The following is a 19836-nucleotide window of genomic DNA, read 5'->3' on the forward strand; positions in this document are numbered from 1 at the left end:
CTAAAGTCTTTAATCAAAGGAAAACATTAATCGTCGCTTAAAAGAAACTGTCATTTGTTCTACGCAGTTAGTTCTGCTCTAATTTTATTATTAACTGTATCGACTTATGACTAGGAAAAACATAAAATGAAACCAAAGGCTTTTAAAAGTAGTTAATCATAAATTAATAAATCAATTGACAATTAAAATTGAAACGTGTTAAATGGTAAAGTACGAATTTAATCTCAACTGTTCATTAAATTTTTGTCTAACACTATTCCGCAGTTAGTGTATACAGTATGCAATTTCTCTACGTAATTTATAGTTACGTGCAAATAGCGCGATTATGTCACGTGGTTCAAAAGACAGATTGATTATATATTTCAATAACGCTCTTGCCTATAAATTTTTCGTTTTTTCTTGCTGATGATAAAAATATTAAATATAAATAACGTACAAATATAAAATATTACTGAATCAATTGTTTAAATATTATTTTACAAATAGTCCACTTATTTGTTGTAAGATTGTTAAAAATTAAAGGTATATAAAAACAAAGATACTGTTATAAGATAAATTTGTATTTATTTCATAAGGTAAAAAATTACTTCTTTTCAACGTCTTTTTTTGCACCAGCAGACTTGGTTCCTTTTACCTTCTTTTTTAATCTGTAAAATACGTTAGTCCTCAACTTGTTTCGAATTTGTCTGGCTTTTCTTAACTTAAAACGGTCAAAGTCACTAAGTTCCAAGCGCTGAAAGAGAGAAATGTTCTGTATAGTGCTATAAACCATTAAATAATTATGCTGCTAAATAGAATAACAGGGTAATTAAAATAATTAAATCCAAAATATACTGTTACAGTTACCTTTTTCTTAGCTTCAACCTTCCTTGCCCACATAGTCTGTTTCCAAAGTTCATCGATGTTTGCTGATTCCCATGCTTTGCGTACAACACGGGTGGATCCAGTATATGGGAAACGAATACGGAATTTAGTTAAATGGAGTTGATTTAACCTCATTCCAGTACGTGGTACATGTGATGAAGGTCCATCAACCAAAACCTAAAAATTAATTAATACTATAATACAAAGTTTACTCTATTGGTTTGTATAAAAACGAGTATAGTTAATATCAGTTGCAGTATTTGGCATCAAGTATCAGCCGGCAATTCCTATCAATAAAACTGGATCATCATTATAACTTTAAATACATTAAGTAATAAAAAGAAAGTAAATATTCTTACCCGATTTTGGTCGATGACATCTACAATTGCTACGAGTTTGCCCTGATAGGGGCCGTCGCTCACGTAGGCAATGCGGCCGGATTCAACAAACCTTTGGAATGGCTGTTTAAAAATAAAAACATCTTTCTTTACTCAAATATTAATTGATAACAATCTTATAACTCATATACTAAACTTTGTTTTAATAATAAGAGATATATACACATTCGTTTACAAAGTCATAAATATTCCTACCATGTGGTGTAAAACCGATGTAATTATTAGGTTATGTGGAATAATATTTCAAACTTTACAAATGAGTGCAAGAAATAGATGAAATAAATGGAGAGACATTTAACCTAAACGAAGATACTTTATAAAAACAATAACTTTTGTATCAATACTACAAACTCTAAGTGTAATATGATGAAATTTAAAACAATACTTCACTCACCATGATTGACCGGAAGCAAAAGACCAATGCAGCTTATAACAGCATGAAATACCAATGGTGCCAACCGTTGAAAGAAGTTTATCCCTATTATTATGCTCCTATTTTCAGTGCAGGACAAGTTTCAACAAAAGAATTTTAACATTACTTCATACAGAAATCTTACTATCTATCTTCCACACTTGAAATTATAATAAACAAAAATTAATTGTAAAGAAGTAAAAGATGACTTCTGTTTCCGAGCTCAAACTGTAAAGATGTATTCCTATTAATTTAAATCAAATATTCATTAAAAATTGTTGCTTAATTACAAAATTAGATTTCTTGTTTCTGTTTCTTTACAATTCATATTCTTATTTTGCTCACATTTACATTTTACATTTAAGTTATTTAAATTTCTTTTATTCAGTTAAAATGAATTACTATGGAACAGAATACAGTGATACATATGTGGATATGTACCTAAGGTATCTGCAAGACTATCCGGCCGCAGCGCACTCTATTCTCTAGCGAGAATAGGAAATTGTTATGTTCTGATTGGCTGACGATTGAATGCTAAGACAGGATTCACTGTGGATTGGATGCGCAGTAAAATGGTGGCAATGCTTACAAAAGGGAGATAGAAAAATCGTGTAAAATCAGACGTATTACTGTACAGCAGTGGTGGGCTCGAGCATCGTCGTCGTGCATTCTCTCAAATGTCACTCAAATGTCACAAATGTGACTCTATCTGTAAAGTTACGGATGAGCAGTTCAACAGAGTTGGGGTAGAGGGTAGTATAGTCGACTTACTTGTCGACCAAGCACAACGTGAGAGCATCCCTGGCAATCCTACTGCCCTCTACCCTACTGCTCATCTGTGACGTCACGAATGGCATATACTCAGAATCTTTCAGTGCACGTGAAGATCAACTAACCTTCCTTGTTATTTGTGTACATATGAAACTCAAAAATGAAAGAACAGAAAAAGCATTTGAAAAGGAAGCTAAAGAACTTTAACGCTGAAAACAATAAAACGGAAAAAGAATCAATTAAATATGAATCTGAAGAAGAACTGGTAAAACTTTTATATTATTACTAGTATATTCCAATAGAAGTTTATAAAAGTGTGACTTCAGTCAATTTTATTACAATTAATTCATACCTACACTCAACGATTATATCTTTTTTCTACTGTAATAACATAATACAATCATTTAGGATTCAGGTACTGAAAATTTATTACAAGCTGAAGTAAATAATAATGATGAAAGTTCGGATGAAGAAATTAATGAAAATGAAGATATACCTGACTCTGATACCGAGAAAGATCCAATTGTCTTTGAGTCAGGTGACGAACAAGATGATTTAAGTTTTGAAACTGATTCAGATGATATTGATTCGGATGAAGATTACTCTGAAACTGATTACGCAGATACGTCTGATGAAGAAGAAGGAGAAGATGTGGATGATACCTTGGAAAAGAAAAATGATGACCCTGCAAAGAAAAATAAAATTTCCAGTACTAAAGCTATATCGAAGGACAGTAAGTCTAAATTGAAAGGTGGCAAATTCATAGTAGAAAACACAGATATGCGTATTACATCAAAGTATAATAAGACAGACAAGTCTTCTACAAACAAAATAAATGCATCAAATAAGTCAGTTTCTTCAAAAGTTTTGCAGCAAGATACAGTAAAACATGAAAAGAATGTACAGTCAAAGAACTTAAACCAAAAAATAAATAAAATATCGATACAGAATTTAATAAAATCTAGAGAAACAAATAGTAAAGAAAATGTAGCTGATAGTACAAGCAGTAAAAACATTAGTAGCACTGTACCAACAGTAGCTCCAAAACTAGATGAATATGAATACGATAGTTCAGATGAAGAAGATATTCGAAATACTGTTGGAAACATACCTATGAAGTGGTATGATGACTATGATCACATTGGGTATGATTGGGATGGTAAGAAAATTATAAAGCCCCAAAAAGGTGATCAGTTGGATAATTTCTTGAAAAGAATGGACGATCCTGATTTTTGGAGAACCATAAAAGATCCACAAACTGGACAGGATGTTATATTAAGTGAAGCAGATATAGATTTGATTACAAGAATTCAAAGACAAAAAGTTCCTGATGTAACTTTTGATGAATATGCTGTAAGTTTAGATTATAATAATATAATAAGAATTGAAAGACTATATTTATCATGTACTTTTCTTATTACAGCCCTGGGTAGAATGGTTTACTTCAGAAGTGATGAAGATGCCAGTTCGTAAATTTCCTGAACATAAACGTTCATTTTTACCATCTAAGCCAGAAGCCAAAAAGATATCGAAGTTAGTTCATGCCTTAAAAATGGGTTGGATAAAATCAACCACGGAGCTAGAGAAAGAAAGACAGCAGAAGAAGAATGAACCAAAATTTTATATGTTATGGCAATCAGATGATCAAGCTGAAGAAATGCGTAGAATTCATAAACATATTCCAGCACCGAAGAGGCATTTACCTGGACATGCAGAAAGTTATAATCCTCCACCAGAGTATCTATTTGACAAAAAGGAGCTAAAAGAATGGAATAAGTTGCAGACGACACCATGGAAGAGAAAGTTACATTTTATTCCTGAAAAATATAATTCACTTCGTGAAGTTCCTGCTTACCCAAAATATATTAAAGAAAGATTCCAAAGGTGCCTCGATTTGTATTTGTGTCCCAGAGCATTGAAGATGAGATTGACAATAGAACCTGAAGCATTGGTGCCACAGTTACCTAGTCCAAAAGATTTACAACCATTCCCTACAACAATGTCTATGGTATTTAAGGGACATACAGACATGGTCAGAAGTATCTCTATAGAGCCAGCAGGACAATATATTGCTTCTGGTAGTGATGATATGAACCTAAAAGGTAAAGTTTTATTGATATTATGGACTGTTAATATAATTCTTGGATGGAAGATTTCATAATATATAATATTGTTAATTTGCAGTATGGGAAATAGCAACAGGCAGATGTGTCAAAACAGTGGCTTGTGGTGGAGTAATTAGATCTGTAGCCTGGTGTCCAAATCAATCATTGTCTCTTATAGCAGTGGCAGCAGATCAAAAAGTTCTTTTAATAAATCCTGGAGTAGGAGATCGCTTAATTAATAGCAAAACTGACCAGTTACTGGAAATAATACCTCAAAGCGATGTTATCGGTATAATTTTACATGTATTTATAATACATAGTATAATTTTGAAATTATTAATAGTAATACAAAGGTGAGATTTATGTTAATATTGTGCTTTTTATTGCATCAGTTAGTGATAGAGTTAAAACTGCTGTACAGTGGGAACAAGCAGAAGGAGAACATATGTTAAATGGCATCAAGATGGTTCTAAATCACTTTAAAATAGTTAAACAAGTAACGTGGCATGGTAAAGGTGACTATTTTGCCACTGTCATGCCCGATGGACAAAACAGATCTGTTTTAATAAATCAATTATCAAAACGAAGGTCTCAAATCCCTTTCACTAAGGCAAAAGGTCTAATACAATGTGTTTTATTCCATCCAATTAGGCCATATTTGTTTGTAGCGGTAAGTGAAACTTAGATATATATATAAAAATATAAAAGCCACAGTTTAATAATCTTAATAAAACAATTGCAGACTCAGCGTAATGTACGAATATATGATTTAGTAAAACAGGAAATGATTAAAAAATTGTTATCTAATTCACAATGGATATCGTCAATGGCAATACATCCTGGTAAACAGTTTTGAAAGTATCTAAGTAATATACTTTAATCTCCAATAGTATGTTTAATTTTTATTTATATATTTTTAGGAGGCGATAATATTTTAGTAGGCACTTACGATCGCAAAATGCTTTGGTTTGACCTTGATTTGAGTACAAAGCCTTATCAAACATTACGTTTACATGGTACAGGTGTAAGGGGAGTTTCATTTCACAAGCGATATCCACTTTTTGCATCTGGTGCAGATGATAGAGGTCTTATTGTTTCTCATGGAATGGTGTACAAGTAAGATTATTTATTAGTAATTAATTCACATTGTTATTGGCTATATATTATTTATTTTAATATACATTTTAGTGATTTACTGCAAAATCCATTGATTGTACCACTAAAACGATTATGTGATCACGAATCGTACAATGATTTTGGTATTTTGGATGTAATGTTTCATTCCATTCAACCATGGGTATTTTCAGCTGGTGCGGATTCAACGATAAGAATGTATACTTGAATCATATATTGTGTCTATATTTTTAATTAGCATATTTTGTTGTGCAAATAAAATTATAAAATTTTTACAAAAATTTTCTATCAAAGGATAAACGTTAAAAACTAATTCTTACGATCGATTTTATTTTTGTGCGAAAGTTTGTAATACGTTATTAAATGTATAGGAACATTTTTATTACAATAAAATGCTATACAATACGAAAGTTTGTAGAAGATTCTACAATAAATACTCTACAATCAAAGAAAAAACCTTTATCTATTTATGTACAATATTATTGGCAAGATTCATTATAACTAGGTAATCAAACACAGAAAATGTAAGACTAGTTCCTTACTGTCTTAGAAAAAAGTATATTGTTATTTCAACTTGTAATGTCATTAATAAACATGATTCATGTACAAGACAATCTCAAATATGTATTGCACGAAGTAATAAATATATTTCAGCTGTAAATATCAATTAATATGAACAAAGTTTACGTTAAATTTGATAATAATACAAATTTTTAATTAATAATTATGGAATGATAATTGTTGGATTTCATGAAATAGGAAACACCCTGTAGCTCTATAAATTAAAAATTCGCATTTCTTAGAATACTATTAATAAATTTATGAGTACAATTAGCTAACATTATTAGCAACATACATGCATACATTACATATGTATTGCATGTACCGACACAAGCATACTATGAGGGAGGTGGAGAATGACCCAAACATTGCCATTCGGGTTCTCCACATTCACAAATTCGACCGGCATGTCTAACTTGAAAAACAGTAACTACACCTCTGTTATCGTCGAATCTACAAGTAATGTGTAAATCATGAATTAAGAAAGTATAAAATTGACTGCCCCATCTTTGTCTCAAATAAACAGATCTAGGATCTTCGCGAAGTACATTTTCAATTGCTATCTTTTGGTCATTAATCTTGGATCCTAAAATTTCATTCAATTGAATCAAAGCCCGATCATTAAATTTCACGCACAAAGGTGTACGTGGTCTTGATATCCACTCTGGAATTCTTACTTCCGAAGAATAATTAGCTTCTGTTTCTCTGATTTCAATGCTACTCGATTCAGGGAAAACAGCTAAATTTGTATCTGTAGGGTCCTGTAAGTTATTGATTGACGTAGTTCTTGCAACTTCAACGTTTGGCAAGCTTTGTGAAGGGACAAGCGTTTGCGACTCCAAACCCTCTTCTCCATCAGGAGCTTCCCGGATTCCCATTCTTATAGGTGAATTGTCGATTCTTGCATTCAATGATCGCCTATAAATTAAATCTAAATCGGTGCCGCATACAGTACTTGATCCATCTGCTCCATCTAGAAGTCTAGAGCGAGAGGCGTGTGCTTCTATATAGTTGGGTCCTATGCTTCTTGGAGCATATGTGGGCTCGACGTTAGTGCGACTACTTATATTAGTATTTTGTAATCTATTACTTATATCTACTATATTTTCCGATTGTTGTTCTAAGTTTGACGAAAGTGCATTTTGTTCAGAAGATATGTTCATATTTGTTCTTGCATCAACTGGAACATCAGACAAAGAGTGATATGTTCTGTGTATACCAGTCACGTCAACATTATGTTGTAATGGAGTACTATTATGTAAATTAATGTCGCTTAACTCAGAAAAATGTCTCATGCTATTATAATTCTCAAAATTTGAATTCCTTTGAAATTCTTCTGCTTGTAATCTTAAAGCAATTTCTTCATCTCTAGAAACATCTGCCTCTTGATTTGTTTCATTGGTATTCTTTCTATAGTAGGAGTCTGAAAGTAAACTTCTTGTTTCATGTGCAAGATCGATGTTTGTATTGAAGGTTGGACTTCTACTTAAATTACTACTCTCTTCTATACAACCAAATGTATTACTCATGTTAGATTCCTGTGGTGCACTATTGAATTTCTCAAAAGAGAATGGACTGTCATATTGTGGTATGTAAGGTTTTATATCTAATACAGGTGACTGATCCACCATGTCTACACCTTCAAAGTAAATTGTATGATTTTCTATTCTTGTGATCTTCACCAAACTTAAACCAATAGGACATGGACGATGTGGGGATCTTGTGGAGAATACGCCAGTTTTTGTACCATTCAGTCTTGGTGGTGCAACCTTAGCCCGAATATGTGTTGATTCATTTCTATGAAAGTAAAATAAAACCCTGTAAATATAAATAAAGATGAATTAGTTCTTTGCTAATTTTCCATTAACAAGTATCTATGAACAGTGGTTCAAAGATGTTTAATATTCTGAAGAAACCATAAATTCGATCTTCATAAATTTGATTAATCTTCCATTTTAGCAGTTGTTGATGTATTAGATGGTTCCACCCATAAAAAACAAAAAATGGCTTACACTATTACCTACCACATATGTGAAAAGTCTTGTAATCCTTCAAGAGCATGATCAGGATTAGTGTATATTGAATTATACAACAATAATTTCCCTGGTACTTCTCCACAAATTCCGGTCTGCCTGGGAGTACCACGTTTACTAGGAAACCATGTGGATATTATACCAATTGGTTTTAATTTTATTGCATCATCATCTGCACTAGTGCTAGGTTTAACGTCATCTAAGGATATAACTTTTGCTTCAGAAGATATTGATGCTCCATTTCTATATGATTCTAACAGACGCTTTATGGTATCAACATCTTTTTCGTGTATATAACGGAGAGTTTTTATTTGCTGTCTGTAATATTGCAAAACAATACAACATAACTTAATATTAAAAGTATATTAATCTAATTTAAATATTATAATAAGGATAACTCAATATTGATGTGTATTAATTATTTGAATTTAGAAATATTAATTTTTGCTTATGTATATATGTTGTTGTAGGTATATGATATTCTACTGTATTATTCAAATATTATTTAAAGCATTCACATACGTACACATTCGATAGCATACACACACCCAAGTTTGTGAATAGAACTTGTTGATATCTTTTTAAATAATTCATTGAATTTATAAAGACATAGTGTAATGAAAGAAGTCAGACGATACCTTAAGTTATTTATTTCTTTTCTGGCTGTATTTAATTGACCAAGCAAATATTTAGCATTAAAATCCGAATTTTGACAAGCCAAATCCATAACTTCGAACTGCTCCCACGAGCGAAATCACCGGTCAGATCGGATAGAATGAAGTGGAATGTAGAATGCATCTATCATGGTCATGGATCAAGAAAATACTACAAGAAGAACCCTGGTTTTTAGTGTTTGTAATTGAATGTGGAAGAAGCGAATGTAGAGGCGATAGTGTCGCCTAATGACTTAGATCACATGTAGTACTAGACACGGCACGTGTACAGAAAAGCCAAGACCTCAGTGAAGGAAAGACTTGCATGCTCTAAGACAGGATTCGGAATTAACTTGCACGTGACAGAGATAGAGAATTTTCGGAGACTGCTTTAAAATGTGTTTTGAGTGGCATCATCCAATCCCATTTGTGAGACCTCTCCTCTATCAATCTGTAGCACATTTCAGAGCAGTCTCCGAAAATTTTTGTCATGTACAGATTAATTCCGAGCCCTGCTCTAAGAGAAAGGATGTGTTCAATGCAACATGGCACTATTGACCTAAAGAACAGTAACTAAGTCCACGGGGTTGATTAAAAAAAACGGAAGAGAAATGGAGGTCGTCGACCATTTTGTATATGTGGCGAATTGCAGTGACCTACCTCTACTAGCAAATATCAAATATAGCGTTGTTCCTTCATTGACAAGTTTCATATTTCATGGTTATAGAAGATTTAAAAAATGAAAATTTATTAGTGACAGATTAGGTGAATGTTACAAAATTTCATAATTATTGGATTATTTAATTCTGAAACTTTTTGTGGTAACATAAGACATGATTTGAAGAGAATTCTTTTTGACAAAATATGATGTTGACAATACACAGTAAGACTGTGAAGGAGGTTATGCAATAAACAACAAACATTTGCAGATCATGAAAATCTGACAGCAACCTAATATGTAACGATTTAGACTTTAAACAATGTAGCTCTATCTCTCTTGATCACTTGTTTAGATTCAGATTTCGCACCAGTTCTATTCAGATTTCTGAATATTGATACTATGTAATCTGAAATATATGCGCAAAATGTGGATAATTTTGGTAAAATCATTTCTCACTGTTCCACAGAAGATTCGTAATAGAAAAATAGAAAAATATAAAAGAAATGATGGAATAATAAATTAGGGCATATAAAAAAATATAAACAATTTCTCATACATACATAAGCTATCATTTATTTCTACTGTACAGAATATTGGCATTTTGCTTTTATTAAATTTGCATACATTTTGTAAAATAGCCTTTATTAGAATGTACAAAATTAAATAATTTTACTAATTATTAGTAAATTATTACTTCAATGAACGATATACTTATCTGTTGATTTAATTTTACCGAACAGAGAATTATACAATTCATCTTTTGCTTGGTCTGACCATGTATCATTTATAGTGATAGGAGCCATAAAATTGACTAATTTATTATGTACATTGTACCTTATTCTTCTGCCCTTGGTTGCTCTAGTATCTATTTTTCTCTTCATTTTGCTTCTCATATTTTGTAATTGTATCCATTGTTTACTGAGTTGAATAGGATCTGTGACATCTGCTGATTTGTGTTCAATTAAATCTCTTAATAGCTGATGATAAAAATCATCATCATCATAAATTTCAGGATCATATTCTTGAACTCTTCTACCCTCATCATCTTCAACTGAATCTACTTTTCCAACAATTTTATATTCTGATCGTTTTAATTGCGTTTTTTTCTGTAATTTGTTTTTATCGCTCAATGCAAACTCAATTTGCTTCAAAGTAGTTTGATTTGTGTCCTTGTTCAACTTGCCGCTAACTAATTTCGTTTTTTCATTCCATTTTTGTATAACAGAATTTCTATAATCTATGTAAGATTTATGGCTTTCATTTATTATCTTTTCATACTTATTAAGTTTTAATTTCTCATTGAACATATTTTTAGTATTATGTTCTTTATCTTCATCTGAAACCAATTTGTCATCCATATCATTTTCATCTCCAGTATCTGAAAGAATTTCTTCATCCATCGCATCATCAGAATTTATCATTTCACTGTCTATATTTTCTTCTGCTTTTCTTTTCCTATTTTGTGAGGACAAATTTACCGTTTCTGGGTATTGTTTTGTAAGAACAGTTTGTAATTGCAACATATTATTTAAAAGTATTTTTAATCCATCTCTACTTTCATTAACTTTTTTCATATATTCTATATTTTCCTTGAAGTTTGTATAAATATCATGTTGAGGCATTTGATTACTTGTAACTAGACACTTTTGTAATTTGATTCTAACTTCTAATAAACTTTCCCATAATTTTAATTGATTTCTAACGCAATTGCCTTTTTCAATATCTGCTCTAAGATTTGTATGAGAAATTGTTTGAAAATTTGTTTTCTTCTTAACATTAACATTTTCATCATCTTTTTCTTCCATGTTAGATTCTGCACTTTCATCATCATTAATTTCATCTTCAGTACTATCATTATTTTCATTCGAATCATAGTTTTCATCATCAGAGCTTTCATCATTGTAACTTTTTTCTTCATCATCTTCCAAACTATTAGTTTCATCTTCTTCTATTTCTTCTTCTTTTGATTCCTCTTCATCGTAATCTGTTATATTTATTGAGTTATTATCATCAGAATATACATCCTTTCTTGAAATTTTTTTACCCTTATACCTATGAAATTGCAAAGTATGTTATTACTTAATCTAATAAGACAAAACAATGTAAGTTACATTTACCAAAAATTTGAGCATAAATATAAAAATTTCAACATAACTTATTGCTTTGAACAGAAAGTGCATTTAGAGTTTTCATATCTCATATTTCTATTGTAGTTTAGTTGTAAATAAATGTATATGTATATATATATATATATATATATACACATATATGTTTAATGATACAAATTTTCCCATAATTTATCTATTGAATTTATAATAATTATACTCATGTGAAGTCAAATTTACTTTAATAATGTCATAACACTAATTAATAATTATTAGTTTGCATACTTATACTAGATAGTTTACAGTGCGATTGACAAAAATACCATGTTTCTATTATGATTAAATAAAGTGATACAAGTCCTCTGGACTGATTCTGTTTTGCCTGAAATAATCTATCCCATTATTTTATTCAACATCAAATGTATAACGAATGAGACAAAATGACATATCCCGTTTCAGTTGTTCAACTTGTGTAATTACCTCGATAAAAAAATTCTACAAAATTTAAGTAAGATTACTATTCAGTATTTTTAATATTAAAATTCTGATTAAAAAGAAAGGTGTCAATTCAGACAAGAGGTGTATATAGAGTATATACAGAGTATAAATAGAGACATGATTTTTATTGTCTTATCTTGAAAGCGACAATATAAAACTATAATCGAAAAATGTAGTGCTTACCTTTCATCTAATTGATCCAGAAGATCAACATTTTGTTTTCTTATTTCTGAAACCTGAAAATTGCTAACGGAATCGTCACTTTCATCGTCACGATCAACTACTTTGGCTCTTGTATCTTCGGCATCATCATCAGAATCAAAGTTTGTTGGTGCTGTACTAACTAAAGAGTTTATTTTATCAGCCAAGCTTGTCTTTTTCATTTTTAAAGCCATATTTCTTGATAAAACACGGTCACTTAAGCTATAATAACGTTCAGCACGTGTGTACTTTCATGATGTAAATAAACATAACCTATACAAAGATCAACGTCAAGCGATTCGTTCTCATACTACAATTAAATGTAGTACAGTAATGGGTCCTATTCCTGCACATCTTCAGGCCGTAGTTTGATCTGTTAACGGAGGTTAGGATAGAAATTTTCTTTGCTCTGATTGGCTGACGATTCACTGTTGAGACAGGATCCACTGCCACTCCATTGGCAATCCCTGACACCATTGGACACACTAGACACCAATGGATTGGAAACTGAAATAGCCTCGATTGAAAATTCTAAGAACGGTCAGGCGCCTGAGAGTTCTGGGTCCCATATTGTTGTTTAACAACACAAAAGTAGTTGTAATATTAAAGCAATTATATAAAAGTTGCGTATGTACTTCGATGTTAGATAATATGATGTTATCTTCAAGTTTATCATAATCAAGCAGTACATGTTTTATTATGTGTGTTAATTTCATCTTTCGTTGGAAAATCCAGTTACAGTTTTTTTTAATAACCACTTAATATGTTTTGATAATTAGGTATAAATATAGGAATGCAGTACACATTTTGATCTTTTTTCTCATTATGTATTAGTTTTATTCTAATTATACAATAATGTGTGAATTTCTTAAAAAATGCGATACACAGAATAAGAAAGGTTCAATGGATATTTACAATGTTAACGTTATACAACATGTTATATATATATATTTCAGTCCACTTATGTTTCTTTCTTTAATTTAGGTATGGTTTTTATATACAATGTCTAAAAAAGATTTTGTAATTTATATAATTCGTATTAAGAATTCAATAGAATTGTGCATCGGCCAATTTTTGCGTTAACATAACCCTGTTAATTTAGTGACAAAAAAGAAACAACTGATAAAACAAATTGATGTAAGTACATATTATATTAAATAACGTGGCAACAATCAAATACAGATAATAATACTATTAATTTTAATGCACGAGCTGAAATGTAATCTTTGAAATCATCTCAATGAAAGAATATAATTTTTTCAAATAATATCACAGTGCAGGTTTCTCGTCCGTTGGTTCTTCCTTTATAGGATGACTACATTCCATCAGGGCAGGATTTGCCACTGCAATTATATTGTCTCCGCGCGAAGCTATTACCTAAATTCATTGCAAGCGTAATCAGAATTATTAGTAGGTGCCCAGAGAAATAAATTTTTATCAAATTAATATTGGACAGAGTCATAATAAATTGTATTGTAGCATAGGAGACTTCTAAATCAATGTATTATGTACGTTTGATTATTATTAACTAACGACCTATTACGATTTTTTTTTATTACCCACTACATTTACTAGAATTGACTAAATGCAATGTGTATAGTAGTTATGACATAATGCAATGTATACATACAGTAGGTCATCTCATAAGTTTGTCGTTTATTACTCCTTTATTTAGGTTAATATTTAATAATTATTCTTTCAATCTGTAATCTCATAACGGACACGATTTTTGAGGTTTTCATAAGAATATTATATGTCAATGCTTCTTTTTATGAATTCGATATTATAAAATTTATTCTCACTGAAACATGTTACAGTGCTCGACGTGGATGATAATTCACTAGAGTATTTTCACTTTATATTAGTTGTTTTCAAGATAATACAGAATTTCAAGATTTGCCTTTGTCTACCTTATATGTATAGGGTACACCATTTGAAGTAACGCACTCAATAATACTATAGGTCGTTTCAACAAATGTTTCAAATAACCTTACCCTGTTTCGAGGGGGACATAATAATATTTTGTTACATAAACAGATAGTGCATTTTAAGGTCAATTCATTGATCTAAATACTTTGGTCTTTGAAGGTCGTTCAAGGTTATTTAATGCTGTTTAAAGTTTATCTTTCTTGGTACTAGTTCGCGTTATGTTTACATATGAAACGATGAAATATTGAAGGAACATGGAACTTTTGGAAGGTTTAACGAAGATTTAAATAGCATTAAATGATTTTGAACGATCTTCAAAGACCAAAATGTTATAGATCAATAAAGTCATCTTAAAAGGTAGAATCCGTTTACATAAAAAACATATACGTACATACAGTTTTATTAAAAAAAGTCGGGACACCTTGAAATCTCGGAAGCACGTACACCCAGCAAAAATTTGCGAGCATTATAGAATGTACCGCTCGAAACAGGGTAAATTTCATTTGACACATTTTTTTAAACGAACTATAATTTAGGAGATAATTAAGCGCATTAGTTCAAATGGGCCACCCTGTACATGTAGATCAAAACATCCTTCATGAAAACGATCCAACTGCTTGTATCAGACGATAGAACCATAATTTTTGAATGTATAAAAATGAAATGTTTTTTGCTTTTTAATCGTGTTCTTTTGGATCTTGTCTTTAGATCACATTTGATCAACTAAAATTTAAATCCTACATTTGCAATAATTAAACTTATGGGACGACCTGACTTGCAAACTTGTAATATGAAATTCTGATCACGAATTTTACAATAGTTCCTTGTATAATAAAAATACCTTGAGATTGAAATCACTTTCTTTATCAGTATTGTCTGCTTCAGCTTCGTTGGTATCCTGTAAATATTAGTCAGATATGTAATTTTTAAAAATTCAAAAGCTCGTAGAAAATGTTGATAAAAATTTGTTCGTAATACACTCTTTACTCATACATGTATCGACGACGATTCTTCGTTGGAGAAGGAAAGTTGACTGTCCGAGTCGCTTATTTCTTCGATACTTCCGCTGAATATGCCATTGTTATTCTTCTTCCTCCAAACTGGACTAAAACGATGCAAATGTCTCAACATCAATATGTACATAAGGAATTTTTACGGAACTCTTTCAAATTTGACAATTTAAACATAGTTGATAGTGAAGTTACAGTTGTATCGAGTATGTAAATGTCAACTTATACTATCCGTTTAGACACGAAATGTTTCGATTCAGAAAAATGATTATTAGATGCGGCTGTTTATCCATAGCGTCGCATTTCAGAATGTTCAGATAAAGAACGATTCAGAACTCAGACAAAAGTATCCTACATTTTCAGTAAGAATATTTTGCGATTGAATCGATACAGACACGTAGCTGAACATAAGTGAAATGTAAATGTAACGTTAGTTCAGGTAAAATGTTGTTAATTGACGGAGGTGTGAGCAATAATATCAATAAATTAATTCATTGGTAATCAACTGTTTGAATAAAATTTGTTAAACTTTTATCGACCGCAAGACATCGTTTTCTTTTTCTACTTGCTTCGTCTTCATCTAATAATAGAGCTATGTAGTCTGTATATACTGATGGCATAACTGCACATGACAGAGACAGAACATTTTCGAAATGTGCTGCAGAGTGGCATTATCCAATCCCATTTGTGAGTTCTCTCCTGCAGCACATTTCAGAGCAGTTTCCGAAAATGCTCTGCCTCTATTTATGTGCAGTTAATTCCGAGCTCAGTATAAACACTAGATTGTTTTTCTTTAAAGTATGAAGTACGGAACGTTTCGTGTCTAAATGTCTGAACAGATGGTAACAAGATTTTAAGTTGAAATATCTTACTTAATTAGCATTTTCGCATAAATCATCTAAAGAAAACAATTAGTTTGAGAGATATTTTAATATCAATTATTCAAAGTAATAGTGCAGCAATGGGACCTACTCCTATACGCTTTTCTTACTTCCTAAGCTGGCGCGTCCATCCCCACCATTTTACTGCGCATCCAATCCGCAATGGATCCTGTTTCAGTAGTGAATCGTCAGCCAATCAGAGCAAAGAAAATTTCTACATTGATCATCGCTAACGGATCAAGCTTCGGCTTAGAGGTGTGCAAGAGTAGGATCCATTACTGTACTTCGAATAATGAATAAACTCTTACGAATAAAAATGAAGAACTAAATCCATTGACGTCATGAAAAAAATGAAGAAATATTTGATCTTCAAATGTTCTGTATCCTATGTATCCACTTACAAAAATGCTAATTATATTGACATATTCGTCAATATAATTTAATAGAAGAATTTTCGATACAATTAACAGTTTCAAGAACATTTCAGCTTCCTTTAGACGACTCACATTGCATTGTATTTACAGCTATAAGAAATTATGTTACTGCGTAGTTCGTAGAAGCTTTCAAGTTAAATGATTATATTTTGTGTGTAAACCTGAATTTTAAGAATTTTCATTCATGTTGTAATCATATCTTGTAATCAGTAATACAGATTAAAATTGATCCTTCGATAATCACCTTGATGATCTATGTCTAGTAAGTGTCGAATTGTTAATATCCATTTCAGAACAGCGAAGATCCAGCTCCTCCTGAAACAATTAACTGCTATAGACAATATAAGCGGCAGCAATGTAGCTCTGTTGACATGAAAAAGAAGAAATTAACAATGAATAAAGCTAAAATACTGAAAGAAGACACAACTCGTCAGGATACTAGGAACAAAGCATAGAGTCTTAACAAGTGTGGAAGAAAGCTAATCATATTAACTTTATAAAAAGTTATTTCAGCAGGTTAATATCTACTAAAGTAACAAATATCTTCTAATTCCTCTACTTCGTATATTAGGTAGAAAAAATGTTTCTGTAAGTTTACAAGAATATATTTGTCTTATCTCAGCGAATCATTTTTGACTTAAAAAACAGTTACATTCATGCAGCACCATTTAAAGCATGTATATCTTATGCCCATTTTAAAAATAATTGTTCACTAATAAAAGTAAATAACTAGATTATAAGAAAAATACACTAAAATGTTCAATCTCGTTCATTATTAAAACGAGAAGCAATTTTGTATTATTTAAAATTTGGATTAATAGATCACTTACAGAAAATAGCAGTCCAAGATTGTTTAATCCTATACATATACAGTGAATAACGAAAATATTTATACAACAGTGTTTAAATTTTTTTTTTGTCGACAGAAGCAAATTTCATATTTCCACTTCCAATGAACAATATGGTTTATTAAAATTCAATAAAAGATTGATTTTCGTTAAAGGTATTACGAACAAATTCAAGTACGTGGTTCATAGTAAAGAATAACGTAATAATAATTGATGATCGAGAATATGTGATAACAATTGATAAATAAAAATTGGCAAATATTTTGAGATTATTAATTTACAAATTGTAAGTAATCTAAACGTCATTTGTCGCTCTGAACGATAAACACTTGTGCTAACGTTTTATTTTCAGATTTGATAGAAATAGTTACGTGAGTATAGTCATCACGCGACAAGAAGGCACCTTTGTGTTTACGTTCCTCCTCTTACTAGCTGCCCCACTGCCACAGCTATTGGTCGCTATTGGCCGAAAACGGTGATGGAGAGAGACAGCGATCGCTAGCGGCCGACAACTGCGGCAGTGGGGCAGCTAGTAGGAGGGGGAACTTAAACACAAAGGTGCCTTCTTGTCGCGTGTAGACTATACATACATATGTACAAATTCAAAATGTTTCAAACGATATTCTTTGACAAGCATAGAAATACGAGATATGTATCCTAAATGAAATTAATGTGATGGGAAATATTAAAATTTTCTTAGAACACATAATACAATCGACAGTATGGATAATTACATTCCACATCTCCTCCTAGAGTGTGAATATATTTTGAAAAGGAGAATTCAATATTATTTCATTTAATACTTGGATAAATGTAGCCGATACTTTTTAGCGTAATATATTAGGCGTTTCTGTTAATTGTGATAAATAACTCGTGAAAAGTAAAATAATAGAATGCGCTTTTTAAATGGATAATAAAAAAGTAACAGATCTTTATGGTGTCTAAGTATTTTCGGTATTCATCTTGTATCAGTTCGTTAAACTTAGCTCTGAAAATCGAATGGTAATAGCATGCGATTCGTTAGAAAGCCATGCATGTTATGCAGGAGCTATACTTGACCTTTTTCGGCTGCCGTTCACGTGCGTGACAATCGAGCGGTAGTTTAGGTGTTGCAGTTATTTTATGTGCTGGATGCATTGTTAGTGGTTAGCGCTCATGCGTGTAGGTAGAGTGGTTTCGTTAATATGCCAATGATTCCAGATTGAAGGTATATCTGAAACGTAGAAGCCGAACGCGCCCTTCGGAATATCCTTCTCTGTGGCCGCATAGGGTGCACGAAACGATACAATCTCAGCACGGGGCGAAATCCACGATCCCAAATCACGTTTGCAACTAATTTCAACTGGAATCTTCTGCATACAGCTTATTTTTATGGTCGTGGTGCGCTAACCTGCGTCCCGTCTTCATTCTCACCCTCAAGCTCGAGCTTTTGCCGCTTTGCACGCTCGTTTTCGTTATCCTCGCCGTTTTCGCGCGGTCTTGACACAGATAGGCTAAAGCATTTCAAACAAAAGTGTGAAACTGTAAATTAATGCGGTCACATGTAACACGTTCTCGACGACACTATATTTCGTTGTATACATATACAGCGTGTCCCGGGATTTTCCGGACTAATTGAGACAAATTGATCCAGAGGGCAAAAGAAGAAACAAATGTTACATGAAGTTCACGAACGAACGCTTTTTTACGTAAGCGAATAATGTTTAAATTCTCATATCGAAGTGATGTTAACCCTAGAAAGATAACCATGTGACAACGTACGTAAAAGATAACCATACGCTTCAGAGGCGCATGCTTTTCTAAGGCGTCAATTTTATACTAACAATGGATATTTATTTAAGTTAATCTAGTCATTTTAAAGGTTTGGCATTATTGTAAAAATAAAATGCATTTATATTATATTTTTTTATATTTTCAGTAATTTTAAACTTAAATCACTAGACCTCTATGAAAAATTAACAAAAATCAACAGTCTTCGCAGGCGCCTCTGCGACGTAGGTTATCTTTCTCGGGTTAAGGAAACGCAAAGCCCTGACGTGACGCTACGCGGGTTTGCATCATTACAGAAACGCCTCGTAGGGGCTTAGCGGTTCCTTCTTGTTATTTGTTTATATCACTGTAACAAAGAGCGTTTATTCGCAAATTTTATATATCATTTCTTTCTTCTCTTGACCTCTACCCAGATAGCACAAAGCCGCCTGTTTGTAGGCCATACGTAGGCCGTTCGCAGGCCGTTTGTTGGCCGTTTTTTCTATTTATATTTATTTCATATTTCTATAATATATAGAAATATCTAGACGTTGTAACGTCTGAAATAAGGTGCCTTAAATATGTTCAT

The 19836-nt window shown here is 31.7% G+C and overlaps 5 protein-coding genes and 1 long non-coding RNA gene across 11 annotated transcripts in view; 2 read left to right on the forward strand and 4 right to left on the reverse strand.

The window, feature by feature from the left end:
• Positions 1-544: 544 nt before the first annotated feature.
• RpL14 (ribosomal protein L14) lies at positions 545-1737 on the reverse strand. Of its 2 annotated transcripts, none has more exons than XM_033469645.2 (4): positions 1657-1737; positions 1224-1325; positions 847-1041; positions 545-733 (listed from the first exon to the last, which is right to left on the reverse strand). In XM_033469645.2, the coding sequence occupies exons 1-4, from the start codon at positions 1657-1659 to the stop codon at positions 584-586; spliced, it is 450 nt and encodes a 149-aa protein (XP_033325536.1). In that variant the 5' UTR covers positions 1660-1737; the 3' UTR covers positions 545-583. The 2 variants fall into 2 exon arrangements, with proteins under 2 accessions (XP_033325536.1, XP_033325538.1); XM_033469647.2 differs by lacking the exon at positions 1657-1737 and adding an exon at positions 1458-1481.
• A 722-nt stretch (positions 1738-2459) lies between these two features.
• On the forward strand, positions 2460-6094 carry LOC117220055 (ribosome biogenesis protein BOP1 homolog). The gene is made up of 8 exons (XM_033469708.2): positions 2460-2710; positions 2854-3798; positions 3869-4547; positions 4630-4839; positions 4943-5220; positions 5293-5392; positions 5471-5666; positions 5739-6094. Exons 1-8 carry the CDS (start codon positions 2606-2608, stop codon positions 5890-5892), a joined length of 2667 nt encoding a protein of 888 aa, XP_033325599.2. The 5' UTR covers positions 2460-2605; the 3' UTR covers positions 5893-6094.
• Positions 5657-9108, reverse strand: LOC117220057 (uncharacterized). 2 transcript variants are annotated; one of them, XM_033469709.2, is made up of 3 exons: positions 8917-9108; positions 8270-8596; positions 5657-8063 (listed from the first exon to the last, which is right to left on the reverse strand). In XM_033469709.2, the coding sequence occupies exons 1-3, from the start codon at positions 9003-9005 to the stop codon at positions 6584-6586; spliced, it is 1896 nt and encodes a 631-aa protein (XP_033325600.1). In that variant the 5' UTR covers positions 9006-9108; the 3' UTR covers positions 5657-6583. The 2 variants fall into 2 exon arrangements, with proteins under 2 accessions (XP_033325600.1, XP_033325601.1); XM_033469710.2 differs by having other exon boundaries at positions 8805-8935.
• Positions 9109-10138: 1030 nt separating this feature from the next.
• On the reverse strand, positions 10139-12718 carry Aatf (Apoptosis antagonizing transcription factor). The gene is made up of 2 exons (XM_033469711.2): positions 12379-12718; positions 10139-11644 (listed from the first exon to the last, which is right to left on the reverse strand). The coding sequence occupies exons 1-2, from the start codon at positions 12588-12590 to the stop codon at positions 10288-10290; spliced, it is 1569 nt and encodes a 522-aa protein (XP_033325602.2). The 5' UTR covers positions 12591-12718; the 3' UTR covers positions 10139-10287.
• A 675-nt stretch (positions 12719-13393) lies between these two features.
• Positions 13394-17276, forward strand: LOC117220118 (uncharacterized). Its single transcript, XR_004490188.2, has 2 exons — positions 13394-13533; positions 16944-17276. It is a non-coding gene; the product is annotated as an uncharacterized LOC117220118 (long non-coding RNA).
• nab (NGFI-A-binding protein homolog) overlaps positions 13529-19836 on the reverse strand; it is a 45073-nt gene continuing 38765 nt past the window's right edge. For 2 of the 4 annotated variants that reach the window (XM_033469800.2, XM_033469799.2), the window contains exons 7-11: positions 18889-18991; positions 16895-16965; positions 15319-15430; positions 15167-15223; positions 13529-13773 (exon numbers count right to left, since the gene is read on the reverse strand). In XM_033469800.2, coding sequence (XP_033325691.1) covers positions 13666-13773; positions 15167-15223; positions 15319-15430; positions 16895-16965; positions 18889-18991 — 451 coding nt within the window. In that variant the 3' untranslated portion in view covers positions 13529-13665. Of the gene's footprint in view, positions 13774-15166; positions 15224-15318; positions 15431-16894; positions 16966-18888; positions 18992-19836 lie in introns of those variants that run through there. The other 2 variants (XM_076524697.1, XM_033469801.2) reach the window with 2 other exon arrangements.

Source organism: Megalopta genalis, chromosome 10 (assembly GCF_051020955.1).
Source record: "Megalopta genalis isolate 19385.01 chromosome 10, iyMegGena1_principal, whole genome shotgun sequence".
NCBI classification, from domain to species: domain Eukaryota; kingdom Metazoa; phylum Arthropoda; class Insecta; order Hymenoptera; family Halictidae; genus Megalopta; species Megalopta genalis.

Excerpts from the sequence above, each read along its gene's own strand:
- RpL14 (XM_033469645.2), bottom strand. Across the intron at positions 1,042-1,223 it reads ATGTCATCGACCAAAATCGG|GTTTTGGTTGATGGACCTTC; the intron begins GTAAGAATATTT and ends ATTAATTTTTAG. Across the intron at positions 734-846 it reads AGGTTGAAGCTAAGAAAAAG|CGCTTGGAACTTAGTGACTT; the intron begins GTAACTGTAACA and ends TCTCTCTTTCAG.
- LOC117220055 (XM_033469708.2), top strand. The coding sequence starts at position 2,606 with ATGAAAGAACAGAAAAAGCATTTGAAAAGGAAGCTAAAGAACTTTAAC. Across the intron at positions 4,840-4,942 it reads ACCTCAAAGCGATGTTATCG|TTAGTGATAGAGTTAAAACT; the intron begins GTATAATTTTAC and ends TTATTGCATCAG. Across the intron at positions 5,393-5,470 it reads GTCAATGGCAATACATCCTG|GAGGCGATAATATTTTAGTA; the intron begins GTAAACAGTTTT and ends ATATATTTTTAG.
- LOC117220057 (XM_033469709.2), bottom strand. The coding sequence starts at position 9,005 with ATGGATTTGGCTTGTCAAAATTCGGATTTTAATGCTAAATATTTGCTT. Across the intron at positions 8,597-8,916 it reads AAAGAAATAAATAACTTAAG|ACAGCAAATAAAAACTCTCC; the intron begins GTATCGTCTGAC and ends GCAATATTACAG. Across the intron at positions 8,064-8,269 it reads CAAGACTTTTCACATATGTG|GGTTTTATTTTACTTTCATA; the intron begins GTAGGTAATAGT and ends TTATATTTACAG.
- Aatf (XM_033469711.2), bottom strand. The coding sequence starts at position 12,590 with ATGGCTTTAAAAATGAAAAAGACAAGCTTGGCTGATAAAATAAACTCT. Across the intron at positions 11,645-12,378 it reads CTGGATCAATTAGATGAAAG|GTATAAGGGTAAAAAAATTT; the intron begins GTAAGCACTACA and ends GCAATTTCATAG.